Source organism: Crotalus tigris, unplaced genomic scaffold, assembly GCF_016545835.1.
Source record: "Crotalus tigris isolate CLP2741 ecotype Arizona unplaced genomic scaffold, ASM1654583v1 scf7180000018585.330925593:3314079, whole genome shotgun sequence".
NCBI classification, from domain to species: Eukaryota; Metazoa; Chordata; class Lepidosauria; order Squamata; family Viperidae; genus Crotalus; species Crotalus tigris.
The window spans coordinates 3,572,807-3,590,291 of NW_024097088.1; the positions used below are offsets into that span (position 1 = coordinate 3,572,807).

The 17,485-nt window shown below is 51.5% G+C and overlaps 1 protein-coding gene across 2 annotated transcripts; it reads left to right on the plus strand.

Annotated features, from left to right (window-relative positions):
• The first annotated feature begins 2,862 nt into the window (after window positions 1-2,862).
• On the plus strand, window positions 2,863-15,943 carry PLP1 (proteolipid protein 1). Of its 2 annotated transcripts, none has more exons than XM_039354953.1 (7): window positions 2,863-3,002; window positions 8,521-8,707; window positions 9,844-10,105; window positions 11,861-12,029; window positions 12,576-12,649; window positions 13,877-13,942; window positions 14,254-15,943. In XM_039354953.1, the coding sequence occupies exons 1-7, from the start codon at window positions 2,999-3,001 to the stop codon at window positions 14,323-14,325; spliced, it is 834 nt and encodes a 277-aa protein (XP_039210887.1). In that variant the 5' UTR covers window positions 2,863-2,998; the 3' UTR covers window positions 14,326-15,943. The 2 variants fall into 2 exon arrangements, with proteins under 2 accessions (XP_039210887.1, XP_039210888.1); XM_039354954.1 differs by having other exon boundaries at window positions 9,844-10,000.
• Window positions 15,944-17,485: the final 1,542 nt, after the last annotated feature.

Consider the following 17,485-nt stretch of genomic DNA (forward strand, 5'->3'; position numbering starts at 1 on the left):
CCATTTTATTTCTGCCAAACGTGTGCAGTGGTGTGCCAGACCCATGGAAGATGCAAGTGCAAGTGTGTGTGTGTGTGTGTGTGTGTGTGTGTGTGTGTGTGTGTGTGTGTGATTTTTGTGCCATCTGGAGTCAAGAGGGAAAGGAGGGCATCTTAACAACCCATCCCTTCCCCCAGGCCCTTTCTCCATTCCATTTTTCAGCACCCTCAGCTTATTAGATAGATGGCTGTGACAGATGCTTTCAATTATAAGACAACCAAGTCCCCCTTCTCCATCCAGACAGGCGCAGAAGAGGAGCATGGGGAGTGGAACCCTGCTCAAGGTGTAAATGTGCTGCTCCCACAAGCAGCCTCCTTCTTCCACTAGCCTACAACCTGCCCCATTTTCTGTCACTCAGGAAGAAACCAGAGTGACTTTGAGTACCTCCGGCGTGCTGGTAGCAGCTGCCTGGATTTTAGGCAAGAATCTTTCTTAGCTGTAGCCATAGAGGCTACCTGGCATCTTTTGCCAAGTGGCACTCCTCCTCCTCCTCAAACAACGGCCACTCCAAGAGCGAGTCTGGGTCCTGAGATCAGCCATGCAAACGAGCCTGGAGCCTCACGACCACCTGCCAGAGACAGACATGAGCTGACTGGGCCCTTATGGGACTCAGAGAGGCTTTGCAGCAGCTGGGGAAATGGGCAGCTGGTCTCCCTCTAGCATTCTGGACTCGGGAAGAGCACCTCTCATTGTGGGGCACGTAATGCTTCCTGATGGTGTTTCGCTCTGCGGCTTTGGGCGGAGGGCTCTGCTCTGCTCTCAGCATCCTGCCATCCTGCTCGCATCCAAGGTCTCCACTTCCTGTGACGATGTCTTCTCATCAGTAGTTTCTGCAATGTGTCTAGAATTAATTGGTGCCTCATATGCAGCTGCCTTCCCCCCTTAGGATTTGGTCTTCCTCCAAGGATGGAACAGAAGAGAGAGAGAAGTTAGCACACTGAGCCACAGAGCTGTGGTACGCTCAATGCAGGAGGAGCGCTTTGCTCTGCCTCCTTTATCTCTTCCTCTCCAGGGTAGGCACGTGTACACAGAGTGGGGTCCCTTCCACTCCAGGAGAGGAGGGGAGGGGATGTTGCCTACCTACCGAATCAGAGTGCCCTGGGAAGGTCAGCAGTAGCCTTCAGTGTGGACCGTCCTTAGTTCAGCCCCAGCAACATTGGGGGGGCACTGATGAGAGGGGGCAGGTACAGCTGGAGCTCTCTTGACTTGGCACCCTAGAAAGGCGCTTCCTGCCTGCCTAAGAAGCAAGGGAGTCAAGGAAAGACACCAGCCTGTGCATCCCCATGCCTTGGGGCAGAGTGAGAGGGGGGGGGTGGCTGCTTGCTTCTCCCTCCCTCACCACAACCTACATGGAGACAGCTAGATTGCAGAAGGAAGCTTCTCATCAAAAACTCTTCAGACCTTCTACCCACCGGACTGGACATCACAGCCTAGGAGTCCCTGGAGCAGCAGCACCGGCAGTGCCCTATAAACAGTAGCTCGTTCTGCTCGACGGCTGCTGCTGCCCCCTGCCGGTCCCAGATCGGCAAAGTGCTTGCGCCGGGATAAGATGGGAATAGCGGGGCGAAAAGGTTTCCCTGCAGAGGAAACCAGAGGCCCCCGGAGAGCAAGCGGACGCGCTGGGTTCGAGAACTCTGGGGAGCAAGGGCGGAAGGCAGGGAAGGGGAGGCAAGCAGGGCCGCAGCATCGTGCCCCGCTCTCCCGCCCCCCCCCCGCTCCCTTTGGAGCAAGTACTGCAGCGGGAGACGGTGTTAATCCGGGAGAAGAAGAAATGCTCGGTTCACTATTAGCTGATGTCTTAGCACAAACTGCTGGCATTTCAAAGGAGGTTTTTTAAAACCTTTAAAATTAAGTCAGAAGAGTTAAAATTACTGGCTTATATTGTGTCCTCCCTCTGCATGAACAAGCTTGTGCCAGTGAAATATTCAGAAGTGGCTGCCTTTGCTCGCTTCCCAGGGTGAAGAAGGGGTTCCTGGCCCCGGTCACCCACCTGGCTTCATTCCAGCTCTACATCACTGCCTTAACTCAGGTCCCCAACCCCCGGGCTGTGGACCAGTACCAGGCTGCAGCATGCCAGCAACGGGTTCCCACAAGCAAGCAAAGCCCCATCCGTGGGATGCAGGCAGCACACAAAACCACGCACCCTCCGGTCCGCAGAAAAACCTCTCTCCACGGAACTGGTCCCTGGTGCCCAAAAGGTTGGGGACCTCTGCCTTAACTGCTTCCAAAGTAACCTCCCTTTTGCGCTTTCCCTCATTTATTTGTTCCCTTCACTTTGCTAGATTTGCTTGGTGTAAGTTAACTGCAAACAGAAGACAGAGTTGAATCTTGAATGGCACAGGAGATGGGGACTCCCCCCAGATAGCCTCCAGGGCCCAAACTCCAGCCTGTTGGGCCTTTGCCTGCTATGAAAGAGGTCCATTGCACAGTACAGATTACTTCAGACTTTGGCAGTCTCTGCAGAGAAGACTGGAAATATGGAGAGATGCTGCTAGAAAAAATTAGCCATAGAAAGACCAAAGTGAAGCACAGTTATCAGAATTTACAATCCTCCCCCCAACTGTTTGTGGGGAGCACCAGAAGAGCCCAAAGCTGGATCTGGCTGCCCTTTCGGTTCCTATGGTGGTCAAAGGCGTATCGCAAAGAGGGCCCCACAAGGCTGTTGGGAGCACATGAAGAGCAAACTGTGGTTTGTGCTATGCTAAGAAATGCAGGCATCCACTGTCCAAAGGAGGGTTAAGAGAGAGGGGAGAGTCCAAGGGGTGGAGCAGATGAGGGGGGGCTGGCTCTTTAAGGGGGCTGGCTGCCAACCCAAGAGCCTTTTTCTTTGCTGGTGAACAGGACAGGAGAGTCACCAGAAGGAAGGAAGGAGAGAAGGCATCAGGGCACCACCGAAGGCTTCTTCTAGCTGAGCAGAGGCAGAAAAAGACCAAAGGTACCTTGACTTCATCCTGAAACCATGGGTAAGTTGGCAGATCCAAGGAAGCCTCTAATGTCTAATCCTTCTCGTTTTGACTCGGCTGACTCCGTTGGGGAGAACCTGTAATTAGGAAGCTGGGCTATTATCACCATATTGCTGTCCAAAACAGTGCTGGGCTGTAGGGATTTAATGCCCTTTGTTTTGGACACTCGGGATCTTAAATTTACTTAAACTTAAAACTGCCCAAAATGTCCCAAAGAAAGACTGGCAGTGACTGGCAAGCCACTTAGGAAATGTCTCCTGAATCTCCCTCCAGGCTCAGCGTTCGCTCCTGTGTGGCCTTCTGAGTTTGACAGAAGGGGGTCTTTCAGGAAGGGGGTCTTTGTCACTGAGCTGGTGACAAAATCTCCTTGGGGGTCCAGGAGCACCACAGGAGAGCTCTGCACAATCAAGGAAAGGTTGGGATCAGAGTGAGTTGCTCTCAAAGAGAAGGGAGGCTGAGTTCCAAGGTGAAGCTGCAGAATGGGGGGGGAGGCAGGGAAGAGGGGTCTGGGTGGGGGAAGGGAGGCCAGAGAAGACATCCATATGTGATGTGTGTTGATCCTACCAAGCATTCACTGGCTAAGCTTTGTGGATCTTTTCATTTTAAAAGCTCATAGAAGGAGGTTGCCATGCTCTGCCAGACAGGAGTTTTTTCTACAGGGACACCTGACTAATCTCAAGCATCGTCACTGTCATCTTCATCTTCATCATCACCTTCTTCCTTCTCCTACCGGAATGTGCATCCCAGTGAACCCCCGTCTGGCCCTTATTCTCCTGCAGTCTGGCCAAATTAGTTGACATCCTCATTGCTCGGGCAGAGTCTCTGAGCTCCTTGGCCACAGCAGACGCCACATGATGCCCCCTACTGGAGAGGTAGCTGGCAGGTCGAGCATCTTCCAGGCCTCTTAGGACACCTGGGAGCTCTCAGCAACTCTCCACTTCCACTTTCCCCGTGGTTAGTGGGTGCAGCTTCTCAGTCCCCCACCCAGTTCCCAAGGTGCACAGGGATGCTTAGCTCTTCTCCTGCCCTTTCCAGGTTTCCTGATGTGCTGTAAGGTGTAAAACAAAACATCAGTACAATATTAAATCATGAATATATGGCTGTAAAAATAAAAGGGACACATAAAGTGACATTTTTCTGCTTTGGAACAAGCGTAGCTCCTGGGGAATTCCAAGTGGAGGGGAGGGGCCCCCATGCACAGCCCAGAAGACAAGGAGTGATCCTTATGCTTGCCAGGCTCCTGCAGGCGGTTTACCTGCTCCTGGCGTTTCATACCGTTCTTCCCCACACATACACATATTTCCCTCCGCACAGTGTCTCCTCCCCCAGTATTTTCCCCATCAGTCCAAAAATAAAAATAAGCCAAAGATGTGCACTGGAAGGAGAAGAAATAAGAAGGAAAGATTACAGGTCCTCCTGTAGATCCAGGAATTCCTTACAATTTTAGGTAAACTCCTACATCAGCAGAGGGGCGCATTGGACCTGTTCTGCAGTCTAGGATCATGGCCACCCACAGCAGTGCCTTCTCTCAGTGGGGATTTAGCATGGAGCAGGGAGTTGACTGGATGACTTCTAAAGTTCCTTCCAGATTGGAGAGAGAGCATAAGGTGACCAGAGGAAGACAGGAGAGGCCATTCTACCACTCTGCACCAGTTCTCTGCTTGCTGAAAGATGCCTCCTTTCCTTCCCACAACACTTAAGAGAAAGCTCTCATTTCTCCCTCCCCCCAAACTACTTTTGGCGCCTGTCAAAATAGCTTTGGAAAAGCAGCTCCAAGCCCCCCCCCCCAATCTCTGCACCCACACCTCTTCTTCCTCCTGCTGGTACCAGCCAGAGCTCCTCTGGACTCAACACAGCCCTATGTTGGGATGGTGGGGGTGGGGGGCATCGTTGAGCTCAGGCCTTGGGGAGGCTCATCCTGGTTGTCTTCTTGTGTCCATTGTTCTGCCCTGAGCACAAGGCTGGAGATTGTGTTCACACAAGGGCCTCTTTCTGTCATCTTCTCCACCAGCCTCCTCCTCCCCTCCCACCAAGAGCCATTATGTAAGCTTAGTGGGCCACCCCTGAGGCTGGTGAAAGGCAAGAGGCGGGCAAGAGACCAAGCCTGGGGCCAGAGAGGGACCTCTTGTCCGCCACGCTGCAGCTGTGGCTCCCTCTAAGCCACCAACCTATCCAAAGTCCGGCAGAGAGCAGGGGATGCTTAGACCACAAGCTCTCCCAGTTTGGGTCCTAACTGAAAGCAAGAAATTTATTTAATTTTATTTATTATTTATTCATTTAAAATATTTACATGTACATTTACAATGTATAAAATGCAAGGAATACAGGAATGATGAGAATAGAAAGCCAGTGCTGGCAAAAAGAAAATGGGTCCCTGAAAGCCAGCTGAGTGACTTTGGGCCAGTCCTTCTCCCTCAGCCAAACCCACCTCACAGGGTTGTTGTTGTGGGGAATAGGAGGAGGAGGACGGTATGTTAGATAGGTTCGCTGTCTTGAGTAATTTGTAAAAATAATGAAACAGGATATCAATCAATCAATCTCATGCTGGAAGCAGATCCAACAGAGTTGGACAATCCTTCGCCTTTACCTACATATTTTATTAATCCCAGTTTTTTGCTTAGATATTGAGTTTAGCCAGCAAGAGCAAAACAACAAAACTCCTGAAGTATCTGTAGCCCAGTGTGCTACCCCCCAGAGTGGCCGAGCAGAAGCCCCCAGGCAGGCCAGGTGATCCAAAGCATGGTCTGCTGCGCCCCAAAGGGGACACCATCCATTCACAATCCCCCCTGTGGGTGCAGGCCACCCCTCTTCGCACACGGCTCCCCTTGCTCCTTCTCATGGCTCAAGGCCCCAAAGTGAGCACCCCAGTCAGGCCCTCAGCAGTCCCACTGGGCTGATTCCCTTCGCCGTCTTCTGCCTTGCCTTCAGGCCAGGTAGGGCCCCTCCTTGCCCCCTTGGAACCCTGGTGGAGGAAGCTTTGCCTGAAGACAGCCCCGTCCCACACATGAAGGGGCTGCGGAGGTGTGATGCTAGAGGAAGGAGAGGCAGAGGACTTTTCATGGGTGCTCAGGCTTCCTGCCTTAAAACTCAAGGCCGAGCCCAAGACACCCTTCCCGAAGGACAGCAGGAGAGGATTCAGCCAGACAACCCTGAATGAAGCAAACCAAGTCTCTGGCCAGGGGCTGCTTGTCCCCTAGGCAGAGACGGGGCCCTGCTCTCGTGGCACTGGTGGGACAGTGGGGAGAAGAGGCAGAAGGATGAGGGCACTTAGAGTTCTCGGGCAGCAGGATGGTAATCATGAGCCTTTTGGCTGCACCACGCCTGTCAGATGCCGGTCCCAAGTGGGAAACCTGCTGGGTTGAGGACTCCGGCACTTGTTCTACACCCCACTTGGGGAGAACGGGAGAAGGCTGGTCCCAAAGAAGGGCAAAGAAAAGAGGGCCCCATTGTTCTTTGCTGATCCCCCTTTCCTCCCCAGCCAGGGCAGAGAGAAGAGCCTATCCAGCCTGGAGGGGAGAACAAATCCCCCTTGTCCTCCTCCGTGCCACCCAGAGATCAGTACAGCTTGCGAGACTGACCCTTGGCCCAGCAGCTTCTGATGGGCCCATTCTTCAGGGCTGAGAAAACACCCAGGGACAAAGAGGGAGTGGAGGAGGAGGAAGAATGGGGAAAGCGCCTGGGGGGGCAGATGCTGAGAGCTGGCTAAGCGGGGGAGGGCTGACTCTCCTCTCGATCATCTCATGGTGGAAACCCAGCAACCGAATTGCCGTTGGAAGTTAATATGGGGTGGGGGGACTTTCTGCACTGCATAGAGGTTTCTCAGGTTTACTGTTGTATTTTTTGTAATATAGATAATATTAGTGAAGTGCCTGAGCCAAAACCCCAGAGCCAAACCCATCCACCACCTTCCGGTCCTCAGAATCCCAACCTGGATCCAGCTGCACAGGCGAGGCCTCCAGGTAGCTGCCCTTCTCTCAATCTGCCCTTCTGAACCTCACCCCCAACAGTCCAAAGCAACGTGCTCCTCCTTGGCTCTTTGGCCCCCACAAACACCAGCCTGGCCAGGAACTCTGTCCTGCTTCTCTAGGACAGGTTTTCTGCTTCCAGATGGAGCCTGGAGTTCTGAGCGAGCTCTCAGCTGGCCTCAGCAGGCAGATGATAGCAGCTCTTAGGAAGTCGAGGGCCAGTTTCTGGCCCAGAGCAGAGAGCAAAATTCCATCTTGGCCTTCGCCTGTGTCCATCACCGATGGTCAGGCACTTCTCCCTGCCAATGAAAATGCTGGAGGGAGGGCCGAGCATGATCCAGTTAAGAGGAAATGCAGAGTTCCATGTCCTCAGGTAGACCCCAAGAGCCTTCCAAGGCGTGGGCCAACCAGTCCAGCGCCCCGGGAATCGAGCCACGTCTTGGGTTCAGCTCGAAAGGCGGCCGTTTCTATGTGACATCTCCGCTAGATAGAAGGGCCAAGAGGCCACCATCTGAATAATGGTCCCACAGGGCTGTCTGGAGCCATTAGAAGAGGCAGCCATCAAACAGACAGAAAGTTAAATGAAACAGATATGTCAAGATTTCAAGATTCTGACCAATCTAAAATTTAACCTCTTTGCCAGGCAGGGAAAAAGTCAGTACTTGATTTAAATCTTGCTAAATATCAGCCAGCCTGCTAATTGTTCTTCACAACCAGAAGTGTTGCCCTTCCCTGCCCCCCCCCCGAAAAACAATAAACAATGGTGACATTGTTCCTAGAGCAAATTCTGCTTGAGGGAGTCCTCCTATTTCAGTAAGTGTTGGTTTTAAGATCAGCAGAGATAGGACGAAAACTAAAACATGTACCGGAAACCAGATGAAACTAGAAGAAAAATATCTGAAAGTGGATGCCCCCAAATAATCAGCAGCCCTGTGCCCAAATGCATGTCCCGGAAGAGGAGGGTGCCCCCTGCCAAAACAGTGGCAGTAGAGGTGCCCCCCAGGCCTCTGGTCCTAAAGTCTGTGGCTCTTTTCCAAGAGAGGCTGCTTGCCTCTTTCTTGACCCCCTACCTGCAGGAAAAAATGGTGAGGCCAGTCATTGATCAGGAAGCAAATATGTGAAGGGGATGATGTGGCTTTTAGTGGGTGTGGCCATGGCTAAATTTCTGAGGTTGGTATCCCTTGATTGACGTTACAGCTGGCTTTTTTGAAAAAAACATTGTCAACCTCTTTGAATGCCCCTTGGGAGAAAAGCAGGATGCAAAACTAAAAACTGTCCTTTGGGCACTTTTTGTAAAACTCAGCAACTTCTCTGGTAGCACATTCTGCTCTGTCTGCCCCTTCCCCCCTCCCCCCTCCCCAGTGCTTGCTGTTCATATTGATCCAGGATCAGTTGCCCCACAGATTTGGATCCAGTCTCAGCTTGACTTGATGCAGCCTCTAAAAGTTCTCTCTTCTCTGCACAGGGCAGAACATTTCTCCAGCTGCTGCTACTGCTGCAGTTGCTGGGTCTAATGGGCACTCTCTCTCTCTCTCTCTCCCCTCTCTGCCCAGGTTTGTTAGAGTGCTGCGCCAGGTGCCTGATGGGAGCCCCCTTTGCCTCCCTGGTAGCTACAGGGCTGTGTTTCTTGGGAGTAGCCCTGTTTTGCGGCTGTGGCCATGAAGCGCTCACGGGCACTGAGCACCTGATCGAGACCTACTTTTCCAAAAACTACCAGGACTACGAGTACCTGGTGGACGTGTAAGTACTCGCCTTTAGGGCTGCATTCTCTGGGCAGGGCAGGGGGTTAGCACAGCCAGTGCTTCCCCTCAACCAACCTCTGCTCCTGCAGCGGGCAGCGTCTGCCAGAGCAGAGACCCTGATATTTCCCTCATCCTGTCTTCCAAGAGGGAAGTCAGATGCCTGGGCCACCCTGCGCTGGGGGTTGGGGTTGGGTATGATTTTCAAAAAAAGAATGACCTAAAATAGTATTTAAAGTTAGAAATTTTGTTAAGTTTATTCAACTGAAAATATAATTGTACTCCACACACACGAAGTTGAAAAGTAACTTAAATCTGAATATAATATGCTAATTTTATAAATCAGCAGATTTTATAAATTAAACTTCATTCTTTCAAAAATCTTACAAATTTTTACAGATCTACTGTACAATAGTAGATAGCTGCAGTCTAGCTCTCCATAGGGAGCTTCCCCCCTCCTTTAAGCACCCTTTGCAAAGCCCCCTTCCCGTCACCAGGGAGCGTGATCGGGAGACAGAGCCTCGTGCCCAGGGGTGATGGCCGCCAGGTGGCTGCAGACGCTGAGACTGTCACTCACACTTCTTGCACCAGCATTTCAGCTGCAGCTGCACAGACTGGGCTCCTTTCAAGGGTTTACTCAGCCACCTCACCCAGCACCCATCTCCTCAAAAGCTGCTGGGAGTGTAGATACGCCCAGGAATGAGGTCAGCCTGAGTGCCAGTCTGGCTGGGCCAGCCCACGGTCAATTGTGGCCAACCAAAGGAGGGAGTGGGGTTTGCTCACTGATCCTGGACTGGTAAGGGTAAAGTGGGCATCAAAGGCACTGCTGGAGGTCTCCATGGCAGCCAGGGCCCAACTGGCAAGGCAGAACTCTATAGGGCAGCAGCCAGCCTTGCCGTGTGTCTGTGTGTGTTTGTGTCTGTGTCTGTGAGGCAGGCAGAGCCCCATGACCCAAAGCCAAGCTCTGCCAGGGAACTCCTGTCTGCAAAACAAGGCTCTCCCTGGCTTCAGGACATGCCTTTGAGCAATACTAGGCTGCTGCTTGGACCAAGTGCTCTGCAAAGCCTGGTTCCTGGGGCGGCCTCCGACGGGGGCCCTACCCTTCTCCCGCCTCTTGAACTTGGCCTTCCTTCATAGGATCCACGATTTCCAATACGCCATTTACGGAATTGCCGGTTTCTTCTTCCTCTTCGGAGCCCTCCTCCTGGCCGAAGGCTTTTACACCACCGGCGCTGTCAGGCAGATCTTTGGCGACTACAAGACCACCATCTGTGGCAAGGGCCTCAGCGCTACGGTAACAGGGGGCCACAAGGGGAGGGGTTCCAGAGGACACCGTCAAGCTCACTCTTGGGAGCTGGTGTGTCACTGTTTGGGCAAATGGCTAGGACATCCTGACAAGGTGATTTATCTGCAGTTTGCATCTTCTGGGGCAGGTTGGCTGGTCTGGGCATGGGCAGACAGGCATGAGACTGCAACCCTGGTCGGCCCAGTGACTGGTCCTGAGAAGGCTCCAGGCACAGGCAGAGCAGCTGCACTGAACAGACAGTGGCATCTCAGAGAGAAAACCGCACAGGATGGCAGCTCCCCCACCCCCATCCCTCCTTGCTGCCCCTCCTCATACCTCCCCAGCTGTCCCATTGATTTCGGCCTCTGCCCGCGCTAACTGGCTCACTCATCTCACGGGCATCCCTGCAGGGCTCCCTTCCCTCCCCCTCCTCTGCTCCCCTTTTTGCAAGGAAGACCTGGAGGATTGAGCCACAGCTGCCTGACAGGCGTGGGGTCCTCACCGTGAAGCACTCCAGCTGGAGTGCCTCAGTCATGCCAGCCATGTTGCAGAAGGTGGGAGGCCGAGATACCAAGCATTGATTGAATGATGGGGAAGGCCTCAAATGGGCACTTCTGGGCGATATTTGACCTACCAACTGAAGTGCCTGTGGCATGGGGCAGCTCTGCCGTCGGAAGCCCTGGCCTTCCTTGAGGGGCCCCAAGCAAACTCCTTTCCAGGGGGAGGGACAAAAAACAGCCACATGGGTACAGGGACCTAGAGGGACTGGAGGTGGGGGATTGCTGCGGACAGGTGGAGGGGCATTTGCCAAATGAATGAGGGAGCTGGGGTGGATATGAAGCACAGCCACAGGTGTTGCCTAGGAATGCCCATTTGCACTGGGAGGCCCCCAGCAGCTTCCCTGGCTCAGACTAGGACAGAGCAAACCAAGTGCTGTTTTCTTTCAAGATCACTTCTGCACCTCTTGAGCAGATGTTCACCCTCAGGCTCACACAATACGCCTTCTTGCACTCACCTAAATGTAACACACGTTTCACCTCCCCTTACAGACCCTCACCTCTCCAGCCTGGAAGCACACATAGCAGACCATGGGAAGGCTGGTTCCCTGGATGTTATCAGCAGGCTTCTGAGACACCCGTGCATACTGAGTGTGCCTTTCTTTGAGCATCTGCCCCAGCCGGAAAGGGGGGGGTTGGCACCCGGGGAAAGGGGCTCTCTGCACAATCAAGCACGAACTCAGACACTTGCGGCTGTGGTCTCAAACCAACAGTAGTGTGTTCAAACAGTTTGGCCAGGGTGGGGGTTGCACTTTGCAAGGCAGAGAGCTACCTTCTTCCTTTCAAAAAGTGTCCAAAGGGTTGATGTGAAGGGTGAAAGTTTGTGAACTGCAGCTGGGTTCAGTATAAAGCAGCCACTGGAGAGCAAAGTGCAGGTGGCAGGGATGAGGGAAGGGACCTGCTAGCATTCCGTTTTTAAAAGTGCACAACTTAAAATGCACAGCTGCACTTAAAATGCACAGCTTTCTAAATTGCATGAGGTTAGCTCATAAATCAGATTATATGTGTCACTCAGGCACAACTCTGCTCCCTATTGTCAACTGCTATGGCACAGCAGACCTTCAGCCTTTTGAGAGAAGATTGCAGAGCATCGATTGTGCTGAGAGGCCCTGGGTGGGAGAGGAGAGTAAGAGCTGTGAGCAGGGGGGGCTGCAATCCCTGGCAGTCCCATTGGTGTCAGAGGGGTCTCTCCTTCCCTTTCCGGCAGAAAGAGGTGGGGAAGTCGTCTCAGACTGCAGATCTCCAGTCTCATGCTCATGGCCAAAGGTTCCAAGCTGACCAGCAATGACCCTGCCTGTTCTGACTGTTTCAGTTTGTGGGCATCACTTACGTCTTGGCCGTCCTTTGGCTTCTGGTCCTGGCCTGCTCTGCTGTGCCTGTCTATGTCTACTTCAGCACCTGGACCACCTGCAACTCCATCGCCAACCCCACCAAGACCTCAGCAAGTATTGGCAACCTGTGTGCTGATGCCAGAATGTACGGTGAGTAGCAAAAGCAACTTTCTTCCTAAAAACAGAGTCTTCTAAACAAGATCAAACCATCTAGAGGCTGCACAGGCCTGGGTGGTTCTCTGGCTTTGGAGAGCAGATGGCCACTCATCCGAGTCTGTCTTGGGAACCCAGAAGTCCCTCCCTGCCAGAGGCATATAGGAAGGTTGCTCAGGCTGGGTGCCCTTCCTGAGGAATGGGGAGAAAGTTGCCTTCAGGAGACTGGAATGGCTATTTCCACATCTGGTGAAATCTTGGTTTGCTTAACTATGGCTTACAGAAACAGATGCAACTGGCAAAGTTCATGGAACTCACTAAGCCAAAATCAAAGCACTGAATATTTTAGTGGGTTGTTAAACCTGGATATGGTTAGGCCTTCTGGCTGCCCCCAGCCCTCTCCCCAGAGGAGCTTGTTCGGGAGAAGCAGTCCAGGGGGCTCTGGCCAGGGTTTCAGGCCAGGGGCTTCCCGTGTCTGTCTAGTCCTCCTGGCCTGCTGGGTGTAGGCTGCTCTGTGCTCAGGACTTCTCGTGCTCCACCCAGGTGTGCTGCCCTGGAACGCATCTCCGGGAAGAGTCTGCGGCCAAAGTCTCCTCTCCATCTGCAAGACTGCTGAGGTGAGTGTCTTCTGCTTCGCAAAGGAATGGAGGATGGATTTTCCCAGCAAACCAAAAGAACCAGAGAGAAGGTTCCTTGAGGAAGAAAAGGGGTTTTATTAATTATTTCTTAATCAAATTTAGATACTGCCCATCTCATTGTCTCTGGGTGGTGTAAAAGTAAAAAAAAAAACAAAAAAACAATAAAGTCCACATAAAAATATGTAGAAAAGTAAACCAAGTTTAAAAGACCCTCAAGCCCCCCATCACTTAGGATTGGGTCTCATTCTTGGATTCCGTGCCAGTTGTCAAAGCCAGGTCTTCACACTCTTCCAGAAAGCCAGGAGAGCAGGGGGGGGGGCAACTTCAGCTTTGGGGTCAGAGGTTTGCTAGAGCAGAGAAGGAAGAAGAGAAATTTAGTGCAGGAGCTGATGGCTGAAAGGGAGTAGAGGCCAAGGTACCTATGGACTGATGTGATTCTGACAGAAAAATGCAATCAGATGACTGCCCATTATTCTTTCCATCAGTTCCCCACTGACCATTCTCACATTGCAAAGATCCATTGGGACCTTCACATTTGCCCTCCTCAAATCAAATTACTACTAACTTGTAATTCATTAATTGGCAATCTGCTCTTTGTGGATAATCCATTGTGTTCAAGACAATCAGCAGATTACAAAAAAACCCGAGTTGAGTCACCAAACACATTTTCGTAGCTCAGTCACCTACTGCCTTCTAGTAGAAACCATCAGTGTGAAGACAACCCATATTCCCCGAGGATGGACTCCAGCATTAGTCCAAAAGCTCAGAAGATTAAACCTCTGGTTCCTCTGACTAATCCAGATTTAGTTCTTAAAACAATTCATATTATTTATATGGATGGACAAAATGAATGTAAGATACCATCTGGGCATTATTTTGGAGGTGACACTCACTTTTATATGTGAACAAGAAAGGGCCCACCTGCAACTTTGAATATTCAGATGGATAAGATGAATAATCCATCTGTCATCTCTAAGACCAGCCTTGCTAGATCAATGGAAGCCTCTTTGGTGCAGCAGTTGGTTGACCATCTAGAAAAAGGTGCTGCCTTCTTTGGTCACAAGCCAATACAAGCCCACCTGTGTTTCCATGGATAACCTTGGCCAGACCTTCAACTTCTGGGTTCAGTCTTCCAAGGGACTGAGATCTTCTTGATCCCCCATTCTCCAGAGATCTGGGGCTTAGACCTGTGTTATTTGCTTGCAGTTCCAGATGACCTTTCATCTCTTTATCGCCGCATTCGTGGGGGCTGCCGTTACTCTTGTGGCCCTGGTAAGTCTAGCCAACGGTCCCCTCAATCTTTTTCCTTTGATTCAAGGGTTAGGGTTAGGGTGTGTTGCTGTTGCTTTCAATCCAAACATTCAAAACAGCAACATTTTCAAACGACAGCAATGTTGAAAGGAGCTTCACAGTTGCAGCTGGGGCTGTTGCTGTGTCTTCTGCCAGGAAAGAGTGTGGGCAGGGCTGGAGACCTCTAGGCAGGTGCAGAAGCCTGAAGCAGTAGGGCCATGAGGAGAGCTTGGGGGGAGTCTTCCACAGGCCCTTTTAATCTCACCTCCTTCTTCCCACTTTCTGCCCTCCAGCTCACATTCATCATTGCTGCCACCTACAACTTTGCAGTCCTCAAACTGATGGGAAGAGGCACAAAGTTTTAAGCATGAGTGAAAGAAGAGAGGCATTACCTTCACCAGATGCTCTTCCTCCTCTAACTACCAGGCTTTAACCCAACCAGGCAGTCACACTGCACCAGGCCTCCTCCTCCTTTAACGCCACCTGACTGCCCTCCCCCCTTGTGCCAATGAAGCAGGCTGTGTCCCAAGGATGGAGGAGTGTCACACTTCTTCCTGCTCTTATCTTCCTGTAGCTCTCTGGGCTCCCCTGGGACCACCCAACTGGGGGCTCTCTGCCTCGTACCGGGAGAAAGAGAGAGCTGGCAGCTCCAAAGGAGGAACACGTGGTCTGGTCAGCCGGCTGAGCTGCCCTGAGAGAGAAGGAAGCAGGGGAGCCAGCAATGCTAGTTCACCAGCTTTCTCCTGAGGTGGCACCAGAGGCGGCGGAGAACAAAAGGTGCCCCTAGGCCAACCGCCCGTCTCCTGGGCAAGAGGGCTTAGAGCCAGGATCTTCCCAGGAGGGAAAGAGAGCACTGAGCCTCTGCCTTGTTGACAGGTGCCCTTGCCCACTGCCCCAGCCTCCCTGAGTCCCGAGGAACCTGGGGAAGAGGCCCTTCTGTCCATCCTTTGAGGAGCAGGTAAAGCCAGGCTGGTTGGCTCCAGCCTCTTTGGGCCACACCAGCTGGGCAGAAGTCAACCTTATCTTAGGAGCACCCATAACCAGAAGCTTGAGTGTCTAATGCTAGGAGCTCCTTCGTTAGAGGAAGGGATCGTAACCCTCAGCTGGGTGCTTTCCCTTTTGCCACTTGCTGTGGAACCCAAAGTCTCTGACCATCACATTGGTGCTCTTTTCTCCCAGTGACTGCTGCTTCTTTCATAAGTGTGCTTCATTAGGGATCATTTGCAGAATATAACCTGTATTCATTTTCTTGTAATTACTCTTTCCAATTTCTGGCAAGCTGTAAACCATCCCAGTTATATGGAGCCTCCTATCTTGGTTACTTGGTCCAAATAGAGAGGTAAAAGAAGAGAAACGCACTGAACATTTTGGACATGATTTCCATAAAACAAAACTGCTTCAGTTTCCGTGGGAAAGGAGTGTCCCTGAACTTCACACAATTACATCAAGTGGACAGAAGAGATAGACTGAAAGTGTCACCGAAGCTCTCCCTGGCACCCCCTGGTTGGAAGATGGGCTTCTTGTCTGGGGGCTCCCTGGGCAACCAGGCTCAGCTAGCCAGCACTGGGCTCCAGCCTTGGGGGTCTGTGGCAGCAAGTGGGGAGAGACGGCCAGGCAGGGGCCAGTTCCCTGGATGGCTAACAATCAGGGCAGCCCTGCTGAGCAGGCTTGGCCCAGGCAGCTGAAACCCACCCTTGGTGCACACATGTGAACAGAGCCCACCTGGAAAGCAGAAGCAAATGCCGGGGGCAAATGAAGTTGTCTATACCTGACATTTCACGTTGATTGAAATGCATATAACTGGGACGTGCCCTCCAAAATCCTTCAGTATAAACACTGGGGAACTAGCTAATAAGCTAAGTGTGTTTCTTTCTCCTTTGGAAATTCATTTTTTTAACAAAGCATGACAAACTGTTTTTTGAGACTTACCTTGCAAGATGTATTTTGTAATATTCAAGGGAATAAAAGTTTGACTGTTCTGAAGAACCGTCCGTTCCTGGCTGCTTTCCCACCTTGCCTCACCCGACTCTCCTCTGCTGCTCTTCTCCCTCTCCCAACCAGGGAGGTGGGGGCAGGACTTCTTGGCAGGGCCCAGGCCTCTCAGCGGTGCTGGCATGCCTGGCCCTCCTTGGCCCCCACAGCTCTGAGAGCAAGGATCGAGTTTTGATGCCTTGATTCCTAGGAGAGTTCTGTGCTGCAGAAACTGAAGTCAGCCTTGCAAGTTTCAGGAGTCCTAAAACGAGGGGATATTGGATGCAAGGCAATTTCTGGCTATTGAGCTGGAGTGGAAACGCATGGCTTACATTCTCAGCATTTATAATGGAGGGTATGGGGCAACCTTTACCTACCTATCCATCCATCCATATACACATAAATAAATGCACTGGCTGTAATGTACATTTCTTTGAGCTAGACTTTGCTTCTTCACCAAACATGAGCATAATGCTCCAAATGCTTAAAATAGGAAAACCAGGATGAAATCTACTGTGATAAAACATATGTGGGGGTGTGATTGTCTCTTCAAAAGCAGCAGGGGTGGTTGCACTCAGGCTCCACTGGATGTTGCCTTGCTGATACTCTTGGGAGTGCAGGCTTTCTGAGAAAAATTGTGTCCCTTGTTTCTCCCATTGTGGCCAGATAGCTGTTCCACACTCCCACCCACTCCTTCGAGAATGCCGAGAATGCCGGGCACAGCACAGAGCGCATTGTCCTCGCCCTTCCCCTCCTCTGGACTCTGAAAGCCTGGTGGGTGTTCAGATTGGCTCAGAACTCGGAATGACCCACAAATAAAGCTCCTTCTTTTGCTGCCCCACAGAGAGCTTTCCAAATATATGGGGAAGGGGAGGCCCTATCCCTATGCCCAGTGAAGTTATGGAAAATGAAAAGTTACCTCAGTTACATGAAAGTGTAACTGCAATTCCTGGTTTGTTTTGTGACTTTGGACAGAGAGAAAAAAAAATCACAACCAGCAAAGTTCACCAAGGGAGGAGGACTTCCTTTCACCTGCCAGGTGAGCCACCCATAAGAGACCTGCAACAGGCACTGGTGGGCTTTCAGATCATAAATTGAAGCCCACATGAAGAGAGAGCCTCAAAAATCAAACAAGTATGCTGCCCCTTTTACAGATTAAGCTGTTTTGCAGCATTTGTCAGATACAGGAAGTGGCTATACTGATACAGGACTTAAATTGGGATGAGAGTGCAGAAAAAAGGGTGTTTGTATAGGTGCAGATTACAAGTGCCTTTAAATGTACACAGTACATTTAAAAAACATTGTATTTATGGAGATCTTCTGAAATGGCCTGAAATCTTTGAACGTTGGTGAGTTCTCTGAGAATGAATTTATCTATTGATCTGGTTGGCTGGATGGATCGTTAGGTCTTCTGAAGGTCTGGTTTAACATCATCAGTCGAGCCACTCCGTAAAGCTGGTCAGAATTCCCCTCCCTCCTTTAGTCAGCTTTGATGTTTCCATGAGTTTCCATACGGAGGAAGGAGACCTGTAACTGCTAACAAATTCTGAGGGA